The 20788-nt window shown below is 50.6% G+C and overlaps 1 protein-coding gene and 1 pseudogene across 4 annotated transcripts in view; one reads left to right on the forward strand and one right to left on the reverse strand.

Moving 5' to 3' along the window:
• The window catches only part of LOC105491895 (Rho guanine nucleotide exchange factor 10), a 146960-nt gene that overhangs the window by 14111 nt on the left and 112061 nt on the right, over window positions 1-20788 (reverse strand). For all 4 annotated transcript variants that reach the window (XM_011758600.3, XM_011758601.3, XM_011758603.3 and 1 more), the window contains 4 exons: window positions 19848-20071; window positions 19059-19216; window positions 13948-14090; window positions 953-1127 (listed from right to left, as the gene is read on the reverse strand). In XM_011758600.3, the coding sequence (XP_011756902.2) occupies window positions 953-1127; window positions 13948-14090; window positions 19059-19216; window positions 19848-20071 (700 nt within the window). The remainder of the gene's footprint in view (window positions 1-952; window positions 1128-13947; window positions 14091-19058; window positions 19217-19847; window positions 20072-20788) is intronic.
• On the forward strand, window positions 9030-12645 carry LOC139355951 (uncharacterized; annotated as a pseudogene).

The raw sequence follows: 20788 nt of genomic DNA on the forward strand, positions 1-20788 counted from the left end.
CACCCGTTCTAGAACCGGACCCCTAATCATTGTGGTTTTTTTCAATGTATCATAAATGGCCCGTCATGGACTGATTGTATCTCCCCAAATTTCGATGTCAGCCCTGCCTGCAGTGGGATGGTACGAGGAGGCGGGGCTTTGGGGAGGTGATTAGGGTCAGATGAGATCATAAGGATAGGGTCCCCATGATGGGATTAGCGCCCTTACAGGAAGCGGAGGAGACCCCAGGGCTCTTTTTCCACCACATGAGGCCCCAGTCAGAAGGCAGCAACTGCAAAGCAGGAAGCAGATCCTCCCAGAAACCTGCCCTGCAGGCACCGTGCTCCTGGGCATGCAGCCTCCAGAACGCGGAGGGGCAGCCTCTCTGGCTTGTAAGCCTGCCCATCTGTGGCGTGTATCACAGCAGCCGAGGGGCACCGAGGCAGAGCCCTTACTTCATGCCTTCCCCTTAAAACTGCAAACATCTTCCAATACTCACCAGCAGGCAAAGAACCAAAACAGCCCTTCCATGGACCCCAGTGTGGCCCCAGGCTACCCATGAAGGAAGCCAGTTGGGCCCCTCCTCATTTCTTTTCTCCACACCCTGCTGTAGGATGATCCTTCCAAAACTCAATGTGTAATGGCCTCCCTCCCTGCCCAGAAACTTCAGTGATACCCACCAGCAACGGGGCATTCACAAACAGCCTCTCCCCAACAGCCCCGCCAACCGCAGGGAGGCCGCCTGTTCTGCCTTCTTCAGCCTCAGGTCCCGGCTTCCCCAGGGCCTTGTTGTGCCGATAATGAGAAATCGTCTCCCACCCGCTTTGACCTATAGAGATGGCACCGCCACGTGGCTCCTCCCAGCACGTGGCTCCTTCAGGGGCCTCTGTGTCCTGCACCAGGAAGCACTAAGGTGGGCTGACGGTGCTCCACACCCCCATGCCCATCCCTGGGCCCCGTCCCACCCCCTTACCTGGCAGCATATTGTGAACAGGGGTGGCGATGTTGATGTCCTGCAGGTGCTTGAGAGTTTCCGTGTGAAAAAGGCGGAGTGTGGACCCCGAGGTGAAGGCAATCCAGATGCCAACGCCGGCCACGGCCATGTGGGAGATCACCATGCCTTCCTCCTGGTGGGCCTCCAGCTGACCCTGTGAAATCGAGAGAAGGTCAAGTCTGCTGGCCCCATGGAGCGAGTCTGACTGGGACCTGTTGGGTCCGTGTGGTGTCCAGCTGGAGCGCCATTCAGTGGCTGCAACACAGCAGCAGGCTTTGCTCCAATCACAGGCCTCCCCAGCAACCGAACACCAGCAACCCAACTGCCTGCCATTTTAATCATCCTGGCTCCTTCATGAGCCCAGAAAACGGCCACTCTGAAGACACAGGCATGGTGTACCTGCCGAGGGGCCCAGGCCACTGAGCTTGTGTCCAAAAGGAGACATGGGCAGGCAGACAAGAGGCACAGGAGGACCCGAACCGTGGGGACTGATGGAGGAGGCTGATCCATTCCCCCAGGCCCATCAGAACCTGCCCAGAACCTTCCCTGAGGTCTCCAGGCTGTGGCGTGGGTCCCCACCGCCTGCCTGCAGCCCGACCCTGGTTCTGAGTCCATGCCTCCTCTTAGCTCTGCTGTCCTGGACAGGCGCCTTCTGCTTCTCCATGCAACCTGGTCCTTCTGGAGCTTCCAGGCTCAGCTGCAGCCCCACAGCTCCAAAAGTGCATCCCAGCAGCCTGCTCTGAGGGTTCCCACTGGTGCCTGGGCCTGGGCCCTCGTCACCCCGCAGCCAGCAGGGGCTGCTCACACAGCGACCCCCCGACGTGGCCTCAGGGGCTGCCTGGCACTCAGGCTCTGTGGGATCAGTCCCAGGAGAACTGTCCCCGCCCTGCCCATCAGGTATTGCAGGGGGCAGCAGGGGTGAGGGCTGGGATGAAGCTTAGAGACACTGTGTGCCCCAGGAACCAGCAGCCTCACAGCTCTTGAAATTAAAGAAACTCACGATCCTGCACAATTATCTAAAGTAAAGTGATGAAACTCATAAAAACCCACAGGAAACCACCAGACTGACATCTCCGCCCTATGAGTTGTCCCACAATCTGAGAATAAGAGAAAAGACGACGGCCCCCATGGTGGAGACTGCTGACTCCACGCACATGCCCCGTGGCACCAAACCCCATCCTGCAGCACCAAGGTGCACCCAGAGCCCACTGGGCAGGAACTCAGGGATGCGACTTCAGTGGTTGGCAGATCCCATCTCCCGTGGTATTGCCTCTTGTTTCAGTTGAGATTCCATCAGGAGCGGAGGGTAGAGGAGGGCCCCAGCCTACACAGGAGCATTGCAGGGCCTAAGAGCGATGCCATCTGAGGAGGGGACTGTGTCCTCAGGCTGGGCACACAGGGGTTGGGGTCCCAGGGAGGCGATACGATGTGGGAGGCTGGGGTCCCCAGGGAGGGAACACGGTGCGGGAGGCTGGGGTCCCCAGGGAGGCGACATGGTGCGGGAGGCTGGGGTCCCCAGGGAGGCGACACGGTGCGGGAGGCTGGGGTCCCCAGGGAGGCGACACGGTGCGGGAGGCTGGGGTCCCCAGGGAGGCGACACGGTGCAGGAGGCTGGCCCACACGGCCCCAAGTCCCATCACTGTGGATCTGGCGCGGGCTCCACATCTGACTGTCCGCCCCCTGGAGCAAACTGGAGCCCCCCAGGTCCCGTGATATGAAGTGAGGGCCCTGCTTCTAAAATGCCCATTCTAGAGTCAGTCGTATAAATGCCTCTTGCCATATGCCCGTAGTTTCCTCATAGAAAATTTCTTCGATAATCACAAGTTGAATTTAAATATTTGTCAATGGAAAGGAACTGGTGCTCACAATTGCGAACGAGTCTGCGTCACTGACTTGTGACTTGGTTCCTATGCAGAGAACCCAGCTCCTACCCCTCAGCGGAACACGAATCTCGCACACAAAGATCCCAAGTGTTTTATGAACTGAAGCTTCACAGGCTCTTCACCATCTAAACGATCTGGGCTGTGCGGCGTGGGAGAAAGAGCATCTGCCTGGGGGTTGGGAAGTCTGGGTTCTCATTCCAGATGATTCTAGCGCGGGTGCTTTTGATCCCTCCTCCCTCTGACTTGGCCTCCTGCGTGACAGAGGAGAAGGCGTGCAGGCCCACACTCCCCTGACACTCCACCTCCAATCTGGCCTCCTCCTGGCACTGGCTCCTTCCTGCCCCGCCCCTCGCCCTCCTCCTGGCACGGGGCCCTGCCTCTCCTGGCTTCTGTCATTCAGCCCCAAAGCATGTACAAGTCTCACTCATCTTAAATTAAAAAGAAAAAGAGGGAAAAAGGAAAGGAAGAAAAGCCGTGTTCCTGGCCGGGCGCGGTGGCTCAAGCCTGTAATCCCAGCACTTTGGGAGGCTGAGACGGGCGGATCACAAGGTCAGGAGATCGAGACCATCCTGGCTAACACGGTGAAACCCCGTCTCTACTAAAAAAATACAAAAACCTAGCCGGGCGAGGTGGCGGGCGTCTGTAGTCCCAGCTACTCGGGAGGCTGAGGCAGGAGAATGGCGTGAACCCGGGAGGCGGAGCTGGCAGTGAGCTGAGATCCGGCCACTGCACTCCAGTCTGGGCGACAAAGCGAGACTCTGTCTCAACAAAAAAAAAAAAAAGAAAAGCCGTGTTCCCCTTTCTGGCTGGGCTGTGCGGTTCCCCCTCCTCCTGCCTGTGCTAGGCAGGCCGCTCCCAGACAGCTCCTCCACCTGCTTCAGGCTGACACCTGCTAACTTCCCAGCTACCTCCAAAACTGCCACCTCCTTTTGAAAATACTGAGCTATAATTCACATATCATGAAGTTCACCCTTCTATAGGGTGCAATTCTGTTTTTTAGTATATTCAGAAAGTTGCCAACCTTCACCACTCTTGAATTCCAGAACATTTCATCACCCTCAGGCCCCCTTCCCCAGCCCCGGACAACCACTCATCCATGTTCTGTCTCTGGATTTGCCTGTTCCGACATTTCATATAAACAAAATCCTACAACGTTCGGCCTTTTGCGTCTGGCTTCTTTCTCTGAATTTGGCGTTTTCCAGGTACATCTACTTGGTGGCGTGAGTCGGGGCTTCCCTCCTTTCCATGGCTGAATCCAGTCCCTGTGTATGAAGGAACCACATTCTGTTTGTCCATTCACGAGTTCCTGGGCATCTGGGCTGCATCCGCTTTTTGACTATAAATAACCCTGCTATGGTCAATCGTGTCTACATGAATATCAGGTTCTTCTGAATCTACACCTACGACTGGAAATGCTGGGTCACCTGGTCATGCCATGAGTTACTTTCTGAAGAAATCACAAACTGTCTTCCCAGAAATTGTACCATTCTGCATTCCCACCAGCAAGTAAGAGTCTCCCAGCATCCTCACGTGCTCTCCCGTGCGTGCTGGCTCCACTGACAACATTATTCCTGCCATCCCAGTGTGTGACAGACACAGCGCCTCATTGTGGTTTTGCGCCATGATTCCCTAACAAGCAACAATGCTGACCATCTTCTCGTGTGCTTATGCGTCGACTGTAAATCTTTGGAGAAATATCCATTCAGTTCCCTTGCCTTTAATAGGGTTAGTTTTCTTTTTATTAAGTCCTAAGAGTGTGCTAGATGCTCTGCATACCAGATCCTTCTCACATGAGCTGTACGTATTTTCTCCCACTCTGTGGGTTGTCTTTTCACTCCCTTGATAGTGTCCTTTGAAGCAAAAAGGTTTTAATTTTAATGAAGCCCAAGGTATCTTATTTTTCCACATTGGTTGCTTGTGCTTGAGGTGTCAGATCTAAGAAACCACTGTCTAGTCCAAAATCATGAGGATTTACTCCTATTTCTTTTAAGGGGTTTATAGTTTTAGCTCTTACATTTACGTTTTAATTCACTTGAGACAATTTTGTATGTGGTGTGAGGCAGGGGTCCAGCTTCATTCTTCTGCACATGGATACCCAGTTGTGCCAGCAGCACCTGTTGAAGAGGCCATTCAATATTCAAATGGAATAGTTTTGGCACCGTTGAAAATTTTGTGACCACAGATGCATGTGGTCTCCGGTCTGTGTCACTGATGTATGTGTCTGTGTGGTAAAATCTGAAATTAGGAAGTGTGAGCCTCCAATTTTGTTGTTTTTCTAGATTATTTTGGCTCTTCTGGATCCCCTGCACTTCCAGATGAATCTCAGGATGTGCTTGTCAAGTTTTGCTGAAAAAAAAATTAAAAAGCAGTGGAAATTTTGATAAGAATTGTGTTGAATCTGCAGATCCATTTGGGGACTGTTTTCTTCTTAACAATAGTATGTCTTCCAATCTATGAACACAGGATGCCTTCCCATTTATTTAGGTATTCTTTAATTTCTTTGAATGATGTCTTGTAGTTTTTAGTGTATACATCTTGCATTTTTTGATTAAAAATTTCTCTAAGTATTTTTCTTTTTGACAGCGTTATAAATGAAGTTGTTTTCTTTGTCTCATTTTCAGGTTGTTTGCTGCTAGCGTACAGAAATTTAATTGATTTTTGTATACCGATCTTGTGCCCTCTAACCTTGCTCAACCTGTTTATTAGTCAAGTAGTTTTACTGTGGATTCCTCAGAATTTTCTACATACAAAAGGATATCATATGCAAATGCAACTTTACTTCTTCCTCTCATCTGAGTCCTCCAGCTTTTTTCCCTTGTCTAATTGCTCTGGCAGATCCTCCAGTACTACTTCGAATAGAAATGGTAGAAGCCATCCTTGTCTTGTTCTTGATCTTCAGGGGAAAACTTTTCTTCTTTAACCATAAAGTATGATGTTAGCTGTGAGTTTTTTGTAGATGCCCTTTGGCAGGTGGAGGAAAAGTCACTTTCTAGTCTTAGTTTGAGTTTTTATCATAAAAGGGTGATAAATTCTGTCAAGTACTTTTTGTGCATCAATTGAGATGATCGTGTTTTTCCCCCCATTATTCTGTTAATGTGATGCATTCCACTGATTGATTTTCACGTCCTGAACCACCTTTGCATTTTAGGAATCTATCTCATTTTTCCAGGGTACACAATCCTTTCAGTATGCTGTTGATCTCACTTTGCAAGTCTTCCGTGGAGGATTTTTGCATCCATGCTCACAGTGGATACTGGTCTGTGGTTTTCTTGTCGTGTCTTTGGTATCGGGGTCATGCTGACTGCAGAATGAGTAGGAAGTGTTGCTCCCTCCTCGTCAGTATTTTTGGAGAGTTTGGGAAAGAGTGCTGTTAATTCTTTTTTAAGATGTTTGGTTAGAATTCACCAGTGAAGCCATCTGGTCCTGGGCTTTTTGTTGTTGTTCAGAAGTTTGTGATTACTGATTCAATTTCCTTACTAGTTTTAGGTCTATTCAAATGTTCTATTTCTTCATGATTCAGTTTTGGTAGTTTGTGCCACTCTAGAGTCTGTCCATCTCATCTAGATTATCTAATTTGTTGGCCACCTGCTGCCTGTTTCATGCACAAGTCTCCATCATAGCTGGTTTCTTGAGCCAGTTCAGAATAAAGCAGAAATTACTCCCTGGAATACTGTTTGGGGCAGAGGAAGGCGACTTCCATAGAGAGGATTTTAAAAAGCAAAACAAACAACCGTGGCGTATGAGGGAACTCGGTGTGACTAGAGAATAGATGAGAGACGCTTCTTTCTTTCCTCGGGCTGTTGACTCTTTCACAATCACGATCCAAACTTCTGGAAAGATGATTTTAGAAAAACCAAACCCTGCCGGGCGCGGTGGCTCACGCCTGTAATCCCAGCACTCTGGGAGGCCGAGGCAGGTGGATCACGAGGTCAGGAGATCAAGACCATCTGGCTAACATGGTGAAACCCTGTCTCTACTAAAAATACAAAAAATTAGCCGGGCATCATGGCGGGCGCCTGTGGTCCCAGCTCCTCGGAAGGCTGAGGCAAGAGAATGGTGTGAACCCGGGAGGCGGAGCTTGCAGTGAGCCAAGATCGCGCCACTCACTCCAGCTTGGGCTACAGAGCAAGGCTCCGTCTTAAAAAATAAATAAAATAAAACCAAACGCATGGTTTGTTTGGGCCTCAGTCCCAGAGTTTTTAACCCAGCACAACCTCCTTGGTTCTAGTACCCAAGCGTCTTACACCCCATGACACTTCTGGCAAAATACTCTTCTGAAAACAAATTTTGACATCTGCTCCACGCTGAGAACCCTTCAATGGCTCAGCACTGTCTGCAGCAAAAGTGCTGTTTAAAAGAAAACTACACAGAACTCTGCTCCAGGAAGTCAAGTCAAAGGCGGCTGCCTTCAGGGGCATGGGGATGTCTGCACTGCCCATGCTTCCCCCCAACCCCCATGAGCCGAGCCAGTGACAGGACCCAAGCTCTTCGTCCCCTACTGCGCTCGCAGACCCACCCTCTGCGTCCAGAAGCCCCTTGGGGACCAGTAGTCTCGAAGCCTGATGCATCTCTCCCTCTCTGAGGTGCCATCCTGGTTTTTCTCTTAGTGAATCCCTCCTTACCCTCGACCAGCCAGCTGCACGGGCACCATCCCTAGGCAGCTGCCGAGAGCCCTGTGCCCACAGGGACGCATGCCTGGCTTGACACTTTGCTGCTGCCGTTGTGAAATTCGTAGTAACTGTGGGATGCGGGGCCCCTGGATATCGGCTCACTGGGCCAGCCTGAGGCCCGGAGGGAGTGTTGCCCCTGAAACTTCCACAGCGCCCTCACTCACGCTGGCAGCCCAGCCGTCCTGGGACGGAGAGCCGGGCCTGTGTTGTCAATGTCTCAACCATCTGTGGTTGGTTTGTTTTTGCACAATGCTAGGTACTTGGTGAATATTTGCTATGTTTCTGCTGGAGGACAGATTATATGGATGTTACCTTAGTACTGATGTTGGGCATGGCTTCTCCTTTCTCTAAGCCTTGGTTCTCTGAAAACAAGAACATTGGGCCACAGGATCTCTAAGTCTCTGTTTGCCTTGAAATTGTGTGATTCTGAAGGTGTCTGAAAGAAATTAGGCTACGGATTCCACAGCGTTTGGGGGTCTCTGGGGACCGACATTCCAGAGTGTTCAGGGGTCTCTGGGGACCGACATTCCACGGTGTTCGGGGGTCTCTGGGGACCGACGTTCCACGGTGTTCGGGGGTCTCTGGGGACCGACGTTCCACGGTGTTCGGGGGTCTCTGGGGACCGACGTTCCACGGTGTGCGGGTGTCTCTGGGGACCGACGTTCCACGGTGTTCGGGGGTCTCTGGGGACCGACGTTCCACGGTGTTCGGGGGTCTCTGGGGACTGGGACTCCAGTGTTCGGGGGTCTCGAGGGACTGGGATCCAACAGTGTTCGGGGATCTCTGGCCTCTTCTGCTGACCTGGGCCTGTTGTTTTATTTTCTGTGTTTAGATATAGGGTCTCGCTATGTTGCCCAGGCTGGCCTTGAACTCCTAGCCTCAAGCAGTCCTCCTGCCTCAGCCTCCCGAGTGGCTGGGATTACAGGTGTGAGCCACCACGCCCGCTTAGGCCTGTTTTGTTGCCCTGTGTCTCTTTCTACACAATGACAAGAATTAAATCCCTATGAGAAAAAATGCATTGCTGCAGAAAATCACTATGTTGCACTATTTAGGTCATCTTTAATATCTCACCTATTTTATTATTTCATTCTGTTTTTCCCTTCAGTAGAGGATGGGGGCAAGAAAACATTTTCCTCTCTTTCTTTCCTTCCATCTGTCTTCAGTCAAAGAGCACTGCATGTTGTAGAAACTTAAGAGTGAGGAAGAAGAGGTTTGCACTTCAAGCAGCTGTAGTCATTCAACTGAAAGGAGCTGTGACTCAAGGTTCTAAGCAACAGACCTGTCCAGGCAATGCCCCCCAGAAATCCAGAATGATTCTCCCTTTCCTAAATGTCAGATCCCTCAGCACTACATCCGTGTTCCTAACACTATGAGATTTAAACAGCAATTGGACAAACCCAGGGTAAAGGGCCATTTGCAGTTGGGGAAAAAGAGATACTTCCCCTCCCCTAAAGTGTCCAGGGGACTGTGACCGGCACCGTGCGGCGGCTCAGCATCCACGGCATGTCTTCCCATCTGCTCCTGACGGTGCTGACAGGCAGGTGGGTGCCCCCGCTACGTCGCGGGTGCTGCACCAAGCACCTGGCTCGGCATCTCCACTGGTTTGCCCGGTGCTGCTTTGTTACGGTGCTAGAGCTGGGACGGGGGCCGGCCACCCCCAGTGGTAACCAGGCTGGCTCCTCCACCGGCCCAGTCACTCCAGGAACGCCGAAGACTCAGAGCCTCGGGTGCCTTTGTCTTCCAAATACAGCTGGCGTCTCCCAACCCGCTCAACCCAAGCTCAGATCGCAGGCAGCTCCCAGGCCGGCACTGTTCTGACAGCATATGGTCATTCGGGACGGATCCCCCCGCAGCTGCTGCCCCCGCCGTCAGCAGGGCGGACGCACACCCAGGGCTCGGATCCCGCAGGCTCAGGTCCTGCGGGCTGCACCTGCCCCTGGCCACAGTTTCCCTGCACAACGGGAACGGCAGGATGAACTTCATGTTTTCAGAGAGAGCAGATTTTTGCTTCTTTCTAAAAATGCATTTAGTTATTTTGGTACTGAAAATGCAAGGAAACAGCCCTATATCTGGATCCAAACACACTGCTTCTGAGTCTTCGAGATTTACAGCATATAAATTACAAGCAGCCTGAGAAAGGAGAATTACCCCCAGCTGTCAGCTCAGACAACCGAGGCCCAGGTAGGTGGCTGATCCAAGATCACTGGATACTATATGGCTGAGCTAGGATGTAAACCTTGTGCTTCTGTAATACAGTTACTGGGATGGCTGTACTGAAACCTTGTGCCTCTGTATTACACAGTTACTGGGATGGCTGTACTGAAACCTTGTGCCTCTGTATTACACAGTTACTGGGATGGCTGTACTGAAACCCTGTGCCTCTGTATTATACAGTTACTGGGATGGCTGTACTGAAACCCTGTGCCTCTGTAATACACAGTTACTAGGATGGCTGTACTGAAACCCTGTGCCTCTGTAATACACAGTTACTGGGATGGCTGTACTGAAACCCTGTGCCTCTGTATTATACAGTTAGTAGGATGGCTGTACTGAAACCCTGTGCCTCTGTATTACACAGTTACTGGGATGGCTGTACTGAAACCCTGTGCCTCTGTATTACAGTTACTGGGATGACTGTACTGAAACCCTGTGCCTCTGTATTACACAGTTACTGGGATGGCTGTACTGAAACCCTGTGCCTCTGTATTACACAGTTACTGGGATGGCTGTACTGATGGGGTACAAGGGCTGTGGACAAGCTCAGGAACGGTGCTGGCCTGCCTGGCAGCACTAGCTAATCCCTGGCTCCACGCAACACTGAAGGCTTCTCGTTCTCTGGGCATGTGAAATAAGAAGTGCCAGATGGATATGAAAAGTAACAGGAACAAAACTGCCAAAATTCATCTAACATGTACCCTGACCTCCCTGTCCAGCTATTTTCCATCCCTGTCCAGCAGGCCGGGTCTCGAAGGATGTGGGGGAGGCTGTGTCAAAAACAGACACACATACAGGAATGCTATTCACGATCCATGGCAGAGCGTTGGCCTCCAGGAGGCTCAGGACCCAGGTCCCATCTTCACCTTGCCCCAGTGTGGACCTCGCATCCCTAACCAGACCCAGGTCTGCAGGGGCCAGTCGGAGAGCCCTTTCCTGGCTGAAGACAGCATTAGCCCGCATCCCGCCGTGCCTGCCAGCCAAAGCGGCATCCACGGGGCAGCTCAGGAGCCACTTTCCCTCTGAGACGACAGAGGGCGCAGCCTAGGCACGTCCTGAAACCGGTCTCATGAGGGTGTGCTCTGAGACACAGAGGGTGTAGCCTAGGCATGTCCTGAAACCGGTCTCATGAGGGTGTGCTCTGAGACCACAGAGGGTGTAGCCTAGGCACGTCCTGAATCTGGTCTCATGAGGGTGTGCAAATGCGATTCATGAAATAACCAGCAAAATGTCCTAAAGTTCCTAACCCGGGGAACTGGTTCATCCCTCCTAACGATGGTCTAGACGAGTATTTTCAGAAGCTCTTAATACCGTTTCTTTCTGGATTTGTGACGATCTCATCATTAGAACGTCTTCACAGCCTTCAAAGAGATGAAATTAGACCCCTCGCCCCAACTGAAGACATTCTTTCCTGTGACCTTTTGTGTGAGGATCAAAGGAATTTTTTTTTTTTTTTCTTTTGAGACAGGGTCTTCCTCTGACCCAGGCTGGAGTATAGCAGTGCAATCTTGGCTCACCGCAGCCTCGACTTCCTGGGCTCAAGTGATCCTCCCACTTCAGCCTCCCAAATATCCGACAGATGTTCACTACTGTGCCCAGCTAATTTCTATGTTTTTTGTAGAGATGGGGTTTTGCCATGCTGCCCAGCCTGGTCTTGAACTCTTGAGCTCAAGCAATCTACCCATCTTGGTCTCCCAAAGTGCTGGAATTACAGGTGTGAGCTGCTGTGCCCAGCCCAAAGGAATTTTCAATGATGAGTTGGTCCATTTTATTGGCTGAAAACACACTGTTGTTATCCCAGTTTGTTTAGGGACAGTGGGGTCAAGAGATGGCCATGAACAGACAGTAAAAAAGTAAGAGCGCAACCTCATAATAAATGCCACATATGACATGACTGAAAACTGCAAGTGTGAGGGGAAGTATGTAGCCTTTTCCTCATCACTTCAGGAATGTCTGTCCAACCGCGCACACACACACGCTGGCACGTCACACAGCCACTGACAACAGCAGACTCGGGTGGGCTCACCAGGCACCGCAGCCTCCCTGGGAGTGAGCTCGGACAGTGTTCTGCAGCCTGCCTGCCCACATGTGCCCCTATGGGCATGCGTTTAGGAACACCCACAAGGAGAGTGTGGGCCTCCTCCCGCTGCCTGAGTTCACCCGCTCCGTGGGGCACAGATGACCTCATTTCCCCAGCTCCTCCCATCCGCATGCATTTAGGACACTCCCAAGTGTTTGTGATGCCAACAAGACTGCAATGGACAAGCTCCTCTGTAGAGTGGATTTCTCTAGGGTGGGGAGCCGCCAGGAAGATGTTATGAACCCCAGTGCTAACTGGTAACAGGTGAGTGCCCTCCAGAGGGGTTGCCCTAAGGCCCTGTGGTCCTGAGGGCCCTGTGCCCCACATTCCAACTGGGTCACACTTAGCGTTTACCTTCTGTCAATCTGAAGAAATGGCATCGTGAGGACCAGTGGTTGCTGGGACGGCGGGAGGGAGGGCTGAACAGAGAGCAGAGGATGTCCAGGGCAGTGAACCCACTCTGCGCGATGCTGTAGTGGTGAACAATGCTACTATACATTTGCCCAAAACTACAGAACCGCGGCACCAAGCATAAGCCCCTGGTGGACCCTGAGTGATGAGGGACTGTGGACCCTGGCCAATGATGTCAGGCCCCTCTGAGTGGTGAGGGACTGTACCCCGGGCAATGATGTCAGGCCCCCCTGAGTGGTGAGGGACTATGGACCCCAGGCAATGATGTCAGGCCCCCCTGAGTGGTGAGGGACTATGGACCCCAGGCAATGATGTCAGGCCCCCCTGAGTGGTGAGGGACTGTGGACCTTGGCCAATGATGACAGGCCCATGCGGGCTCACTGACTGTAACAAACGCACCACTCCAGGACGGAGCTCATGGGGGGGTCGGGGGGGGGGGGGCTGTGCGTGTGTAGGGGGAGGGGTACATGGAAAATTCCGCACTTTTCATTCAATTTTGCAGTGAACTTAAAACTGCTCTAAAAATAAAGTTTATTAATAAAACAGTGCCTTGTTTTAACAGGCAATGTTAGTTGCTAATGAGGCTAAGTTATATGTGTATGAGTTTATTGTTTATTTCTATTTCTTCTTCTGAGAGTTGCCTGTTCATGTCCTTTGAACATCTTCTATTGGGTTGGTTATCTTTTTCGTAGTTCAATAAGAAATCTTTGTATTTTAAGAACATTAATTCTTAGTCATATATACAGGAAATTTTTTCCCAATTTTTCCTCCATAAGTATTTGATACACATATTTCAATGTGAAAAAAGTTATTAAACTGTACCATTTTATTTATTATGGTAACGTCTGGGTTTGTGGCATGTTTGGAGAGGCTTTCCCCATTGCAAAGTAATAAAACTATTCTACTGCTTTTTATCTTAGAGGCTTATAGTTTCGTTTTCATGTTGAAATTCCCATGCATCTGGAGTGTTTAGAAGAGGAGGGCCAGCTCTGCGTTTTCCAAATGCCTGCCCACTTATCTCCTGATTCTTTGGTGAATGATCCATTTAGCCCATTGAATTTAAATGTCACCTCAATCAAATGCGAATTTTCCCTAAGTCTTGGAGGACTCTATAGGTTCATACTGAACACATTTCTTAAAGCAATGTTTCTTTTACTTAGCAGGTAACCAGTGAACACAGCTAACTGGTTAAAAAATGGTTAGTTGAATTTTCTTGCTAATCTCGTCTTTCTGAGCAAAATCTAGAAGGGACATTCTTTTCCTTTCCCTTTTTTTTTTTTTTTTTTTTTTGAGACAGGGTCTTGCTCTGTCACCCAGGCTGGAGTGCAAAGGCAAGAATTCAGCTCAATGAAGCCTGGACCTCCCGGGCTCAAGTGATGCTCTTGCCTCAGCCTCCCAAGTACTTGGGAGTACAGGTGCGCACCACCACGTCCAGCACCGGCGCGCACTGCCAGACCTAGCTAATTTTTTTTATAGGGACAGGGTCTCACTTTGTTGCCCAGGCTGGTCTGGAACTCCTGAGCTCAAAGGATCTCCCAACCTCGGCCTCCCAAAATGTTGGCGTTACAGGCGTGAGCCACCGTGCCCGGCTAGAGGAATTTTCTTTTAGCACGTGGCCACGGACAAGAAGTCTGCTTTGACTTCGGCGCTGGAAGTCAGCGGAGCTGCTTCTGAAACGCACCTTTTCCGCGCCGTGCGGCCACCTAAGCGACTCACCTCTACGGCACGAGTCTCCACGCTGATGATGAAGACTTGACCTCCAGAAGCCGCCCACAAGGTATCTTCCATCATGAGCAGACTCCTAACTGGCAGGACGCCTAACTTGATCACTTTTTGAGGTTCTGAATCCCAGGATCCATCTTAAAAGAAAATATTTCATTTCATTCAAGCTGTTTTCTGTACACAGGAACAGGAGAATGGGGCCGCACATCACTTTAAATAACTGACAACCGAAAGCTCGCCCACAGTGTTAACGCTCGTGCCCGACCCTGGGTGTGTCCGGGGATTCGCAAGCTGACACCCGCCCCAGTCAGGCCATGGTGCACAACTGGGAAGCACAGACAGCTGCGGGACAGGCAGCCCTCAGGATCCCCCCTCCCCACTGCCTATCCCTTGCGTGTGTGTCCCAGACAAACCACTCATTCACCCTGAATCTCAGCTTCCTTCAGGGTAAGATCGAGACCATCCTACCACTAGCCACAAAGGTTGTTTCAAAAATTAAAAATGAAATAATGCGCGTACAAAGCTCGGCAAAGTACCCAGCACACAGGTGTTCAATCAATACTACCGTTTACAATAATAGTACATGAGATGATTCGGTCATCATGAAAAGGAACTGCATTCACAGTATAACTGGGGAGATGTTACATTTCCCCATTAGCTGTTTCCGTTCTAACATGTGCCTTGCTCTGTACTGCACCACGAGGAGAGGCCATATATTCACAGAATACTTTAAGAAATCAAAATTGAAGTAAAAGGAATTCCTTACTTTTGATGAGTTTGTTCCCTTTCTTGAAGCCTAGAGTCACATGAAATATTCTGGTCTGAAAATATTTCCAAAGATCTACTGACGAAGTCTTTCACACTTTATATCAAGTATGAGTTGCTAGCTTGAATACCAATAAAAATTATTTGAGGCAAGATTTACTACAAACTTTTAAAGTGACTAATGTAATTATCCTATAAATAATTAAAATGAATTCTTCAATTCTCAATTTAACCATTAATTAAGCCATCGACCTTAAAAGTGTAACTAAATTATTAATCCATCAATGCCGTCGACTTCCTAATCAAATAAACATGCTTCACTCAGTCAGAAGAACAGCCTCAGTTCTTATCTCCTTGCTCCAGATTTCAAGCACTGAACCTTTGAATACAAAACAAGTGTCTGAAGCGGAGGTGTGCAGTCACTAAAAGACAATTATGCAAGCTTTGACTTTTGTGGCATACTTTTAGTTATGATTCAACGTTAATGGAAATGCTTTTATGTTGCAATTAGGCTAAAAGTGTTGCAGGGTAATTATTAGCCTCAGTGAACACAGGCCTGCTTTTCATTTGCAATATCTGCACAGGGCCCATTCTATCATTATGTGATTAAATATGCACATGCACCCATGCACAACGCACATGCATGCACACACACAAGTGCACATGCCATATGCATACACACACGTGCACGTCACACACATACACATACACGCAGGCATGCACATGTACACACGCACTCACCCACAAGTATGTGCACCTGCAGTCACATGCACACACACATGTGCACATGTATACTCAAGGCACACAAACCTGCCTGCACACACACATATGCCCTCCCAATCATGTGTGCATACACACATGTGCATACATGCACACACACCTGCTCACACATGCACATCCCCTCACACTCCTGTGCATACACACATGTGCATGGGCCTTCCCATTTGGTACTCATAGCCCTTTAAAGCACTGCACACTGCAACCTCCAGAAATATGTGGGTTCAGGGCAGAGCTACAGTTTTCTCTGACATTCACACACTCTGAAGGGCATGGAGTGGCACAAGAACGCAGGGTTTTGAATCCTAGGTCAGAGCTCTCTCTATCTACTGCCCACTGTGCTTGGATCCTGGCTGTCCGGTGTGGCTTGGCAGTGTCCTACCAATAGCACAATTCCTTTGAAACAAGAACTCCAAGATCAATGACAGGATGGCCTACTTCAGACATTTTGCTTGGTTAAGGTTTAACTTCCAACAATTGAACTTTGTTCTCTGAGCACCTGGGTGGGTCAATCTGCAGTGTGGGCTCGTCTTTCTTGGGATGACTTCTCCCTGTGTATGTGCCCCAGGCCAGAGCCCTCAGCAGGCTGCCCACATCGCAGCTGGACCCAAGCACACGCTAATGACGTTTTGAACTAACACTTAAAAATCTGGAAATTGCCCACAGAATTTCAGATTTTTAAGTCCCTTGAAACATCAGAGCCCTGGCAACAGTGAGGGGCTGGGAAGCAGCCTCCTCCTCCCTCTGCACAGGCCGAGGCCTCCAGCCAGCCACGTTCCCCACCACCAAGAATGAAGTGGCAGGCTATGCGCTTCTGAACAGGCTGCCTCGCACACTCCCACACGGTGCGCCTGCCAGCGCTCGGTGAGGAAGATGCAAAGCGACACGTTCGGCAGATCTCAGTTACAGATCATGCAACGCGTCTGATGAGGCGAAAACACAGCCCAGCACAGGGCTCCGCAGGGGACAGGACAGCGATGCAGACAAGTAAGAGGCTGGAGAGATGCTCGCTAGTAAACCCAGGGGAAAAAAGGGAGACATAAGCATAAAATACATTTTATGTAATACAAATGTGATTTCTATTCCATTTAATAGAAATGTGATTTGTATTCCATTTAATAGAAATGTGATTTCTATTCCATTTAATAGAAATGTGATTTTTCCATTTAATAGAAATGCGATTTCTATGGCATTTAATAGAAATTAGAAGAACAGAAAAAAATCCAGATTATGTGAAAAAGTCCTATCAATACACATTTCTCCACGAAGCTTCATGAAAGAGTTGAGTGCAGAGTGATAGGAACACAGGCAGCAGCAGGGAGGTGGCCTCCGCCTACCGTGGAGCAGAGACAGGATGGGAAAGTCGGCCAAGGAGGCTGGCAGAGGTTATGACAACAAATGAATGACAAAGCAGGACTGGAATGGGAGAGCCCAGCCCCAGGACACACAACCGTCCATGGAGAACTGAAATCATGAGGCCAAGTGAAGAGGGGGTGCAGACCGGAAGCCAGGCCGAGGCACCCACCGGAAGACAGGGAGGCAATCAGAGGCCCGCCAAAGAGCCAGGGATCGGCCAGCGATCAGCAGGGTCAGAGTCCAGATGGCTGTGGGGGCGAGACAGGAGCGGCTCCTGTGCTGACTCTGCCCACCGGAGTCAGAAAGAAGACCAGGCCTTCTCGGTGCAGGTGCACACACAGGCCAGGCTGGAACTGAGAGAAGAGACAGACCCTTTTATATTGTTTTACATTGTTTTCTGCTCAGAAAAGGAAAGAAAAGCGAAACAAAAGGCAGGTAGCCTGGCCCCTAGGAACCAGACCTGAAATCAAGAAACCAGACCCAAAACCAGGCTTAGGCCTGCCTGATCTAAGCCTGGTAGTTAAAATTCCACCCCTGACCTAGCAACTGATGTTATCTATAGATTCCAGACATCGTATGGAAGGACATTGTGAGACCTCCCGTTCTGTTCTGTTTCACTCTGACTACCGTCGCTGGCAGCCCGTCACATACCCCCTGCTTGCTCAATCGATCACAGCCCTCTCCCGCGGACCCCCTTAGAGTTGTGAGCCTTAAAAGGGACAGAAGTTGGGCACCTGACAAGCTCGGATTTTAAGACGCTAGCCTGCCGATGCTCCCAGCTGATTAAAGCCACTCCCTTCACTATCTCGGTGTCTGAGGGGTTTTGTCCAAGGCTAGTCCTGCTATAGAACCACATCGCAGAAGGAGGGGCTGTCTCCATGGAGCCAGTGGAGAGAACCTCCCCAAGGAGGAGGCGTCAAAGTCCGAGGGCAAATAACACCCCAGGCTCTGGGAGGGGCTGGCGCAGATTTCTAAGGAGGGAGGAACTCCAATAGCAGCAGGCGGCCAAATGCTCAAAGCAGAGAGAACCAGGGGTGGTTGGAAGGCGGAAGGCCTTGTGGGCAAGGAACAAGGACTGGAGGACTGGAATTCTATTCTAAGTACACTGGGGACTCACCAGACAGTTTTCAGCAGGGGAGGTAAAAACCTTATTTACAGTTTAAAAAGCTCAATAACAAATATTTGGAGAATGAATCAGTAGAAGCACAAGAATGAACGGGAGGCTAGGCTGCCATTCAGGCAGGAGCTGGGCGGTTTGGACTAGGGTGGTGATGGTGGGGGAGTGAGCTGGGACATGGGGCACAAGAACAAGTGGTGGATGGCCTGGGGAAGACGACAGGACCCACCAAGGCATCGCTCCCAGCCGTGGGGAGGGTGGCGCAGGGCCGCTTTCGGTGAGGGAAGCCCTGTGTATTCCACTCCGGCATGGCAACGCTGAGACTGGCTGGGATCCAGCTGGGGCTCGGCACCCCTGCACTCAGGGCTGAGTGAGGGGCCAGGAGAGCAGCCTCAGCCAGCACCAAGGAAGCTGGAAGGAAAGCCCCGTACCCAGAGCTCCCACAAGCAGCGGTGGCCAGATCCACAGAAAGAGCCTGCAAAGCACAGCTGCCACCAACGCGGCAGGGGCTGGAGAGAGAACAGATGCACAGCAGCCTGCCCACCCCCAGCGGCTGCGGGGACCAGGCGGGATGGGCCAGGGAGCGCCTCGTCTGTGGCACCCAGCAGAACACAATGCAGTCCTTAGCCCTGTTGGCCAAGAGAACAGCAGGGACCGAGGGCACAGCACCGGGGCAGGGGGCTGGCCCAGGTCCAGGAGGCCCCGCCGGGCAGGCAGGCTGCCCTGCCCAGCTGGTCAGCACAGGACACGCTGAAGGAGGGCACTGCATGGCCCGGCGCCCCCATCCGAGGGGGAGAAACGGGCAGGCCGAGGGAGGGGGAGGGTGGGAGGAGACGGGGAGACTGACTTCTGAAACGATGTCTCTATATTCAACAAACACCTTTTGGGGAAGAAGCAAGGCATACAGGCCTAGGGCAAGGGTGACAAGCGCGGGAGCGGAGGCGCAGGGGCGGGGGGGTGGGGGTGGGGTGGGGCGAGAGGGGGGCGGGGGGCGGGGGGCGGGAGGCCCGGGGGTGGGATGCTAAACCAGATGCAGCGTCCCCCCAGTGAACCCCGAGGACCTGCCAGGAGGCTGTGAGACCCGCCTCACCTGGGGCCCTGGCGTAGCTGGCGACCGCCCCGTTGACCAGGCCAGCGTACAGGCTCTGAGACGTGCAAGCCAGGCTCATGACTGTGGACTTCTCGGGAGTGAAAAAGTGCTGAAGTCTCACTTTCTTGGCGCCTTGACTGCTTTTATAAATGGAAATGCTTTAAGAGAAAAATACAAGCTCATAAATACATTTGCTCCTTGTGAGAAGAACCAGGATGCCTATTAACATAAACACAAAACTTTCCAACTCTTCCCTCTTGCCCTTCCTTCTCCATTCCTAGGGACACTTGCCTGTACTTTTAAAAAATTTGCAACCACCTTGATTTCTTTATTTTTAAAAGGGAAATTCTGGGATATATGAAAAAAATTAGTTCTTCCTATGTATCTTGGAACTTCACATCAGGCAAATCATTTTAACTCTCCTTTAAATGGTGTCAGCAATTCAGTATGATCATGACATAGAATATGGCTGTTTTATTCCAAAATATAAGGGGGATGTGCTTTTAAAAACCATTAATAAAAATGAGACATTTCAGTGGCAAACAGCCAAACGTTCCCCTTTAAAGAAATACTACTTCTCTTTAAGAGTTTCCTAGAATAATTTCCATGGGTCCGATTGACTAGTTATTTCAAAGTGCAATGACCCTAAAAATGTCCCCTGGTATCCCCTAATTCCTGCACGAGCTACTCCTGAGTCAAAATCAAGGACTCTTTCCAGGACAGGCTCCCCACCACGCCCTCCACGGGCAGAGCTGGCTGATCCTCTGCAACGCGGTCAGCACACCCTACCTTCCCTCCTCCGTCCCTACACAGATCGTGGGGACCTCAGAAGCTCTCACGGCCGGGGTCTCGGGGTCCAGGGGTGCCCCGGGCTCTCTGCGCTTCTCCTCAACGGGAATGTACAGCATGCAGAGGATGCGAGATTCCACATTGAAGCACTCGATGACTTTGGGGGTGGAATTTTGAAACGAGACGATGGCGATCTGACCCATTTGATGGGTGCAACTTCCGATCTGAATCAGAGAATCAGGAGGAAAAAAGAAAATGAGCATGTGGGGGCTTCCATAATACCCTGGAAACTGACACTTAAAGGCCACGACAAGCTTCGATTTTCATGTGAGAATCAACACACTTAGAAAATTCAAAAAAATGCTGGCCGGGCGCGGTGGCTCAAGCCTGTAATCCCAGCACTTTGGGAGGCCGAGACGGGCGGATCACGAGGTCAGGAGATCGAGACCATCCTGGCTAACACGGGAAACCCCGTCTCTACTAAAAAATACAAAAAAAACTAGCCGGGCGCGGTGGTGGGCGTCTGTAGTCCCAACTACTCGGGAGGCTGAGGCAGGAGAATGGCGTGAACCCGGGAGGCGGAGCTTGCAGTGAGCTGAGATCTGGCCACTGCACTCCAGCCTGGGCGGCAGAGCGAGACTCCGTCTCAAAAAAAAAAAAAAAAAAAAAAAGAAAATTCAAAAAAATGCTTAAACAATTGCTCAGGGAGCCCCTTTTTCTTTCAACATATTTAATGTGGTTTCCAAAACATTTTAAAGCAAGAGCATAGCTTTCATTTTCACAAAGTCACATTTCTATACTTTAAAAATCATGTACTCATCACAATATGAAGGTAAGGGCCCATCCATCCTCAATTTAAAATCCTAAGAGGCAGATCATTATCAATTTTAATAACAACACTAATGTTTAATGACCTTGGTTAAGAAAATAAACCTTTCAAA

The sequence above is a fragment of the Macaca nemestrina genome, chromosome 8 (genome assembly GCF_043159975.1).
Source record: "Macaca nemestrina isolate mMacNem1 chromosome 8, mMacNem.hap1, whole genome shotgun sequence".
NCBI classification, from domain to species: domain Eukaryota; kingdom Metazoa; phylum Chordata; class Mammalia; order Primates; family Cercopithecidae; genus Macaca; species Macaca nemestrina.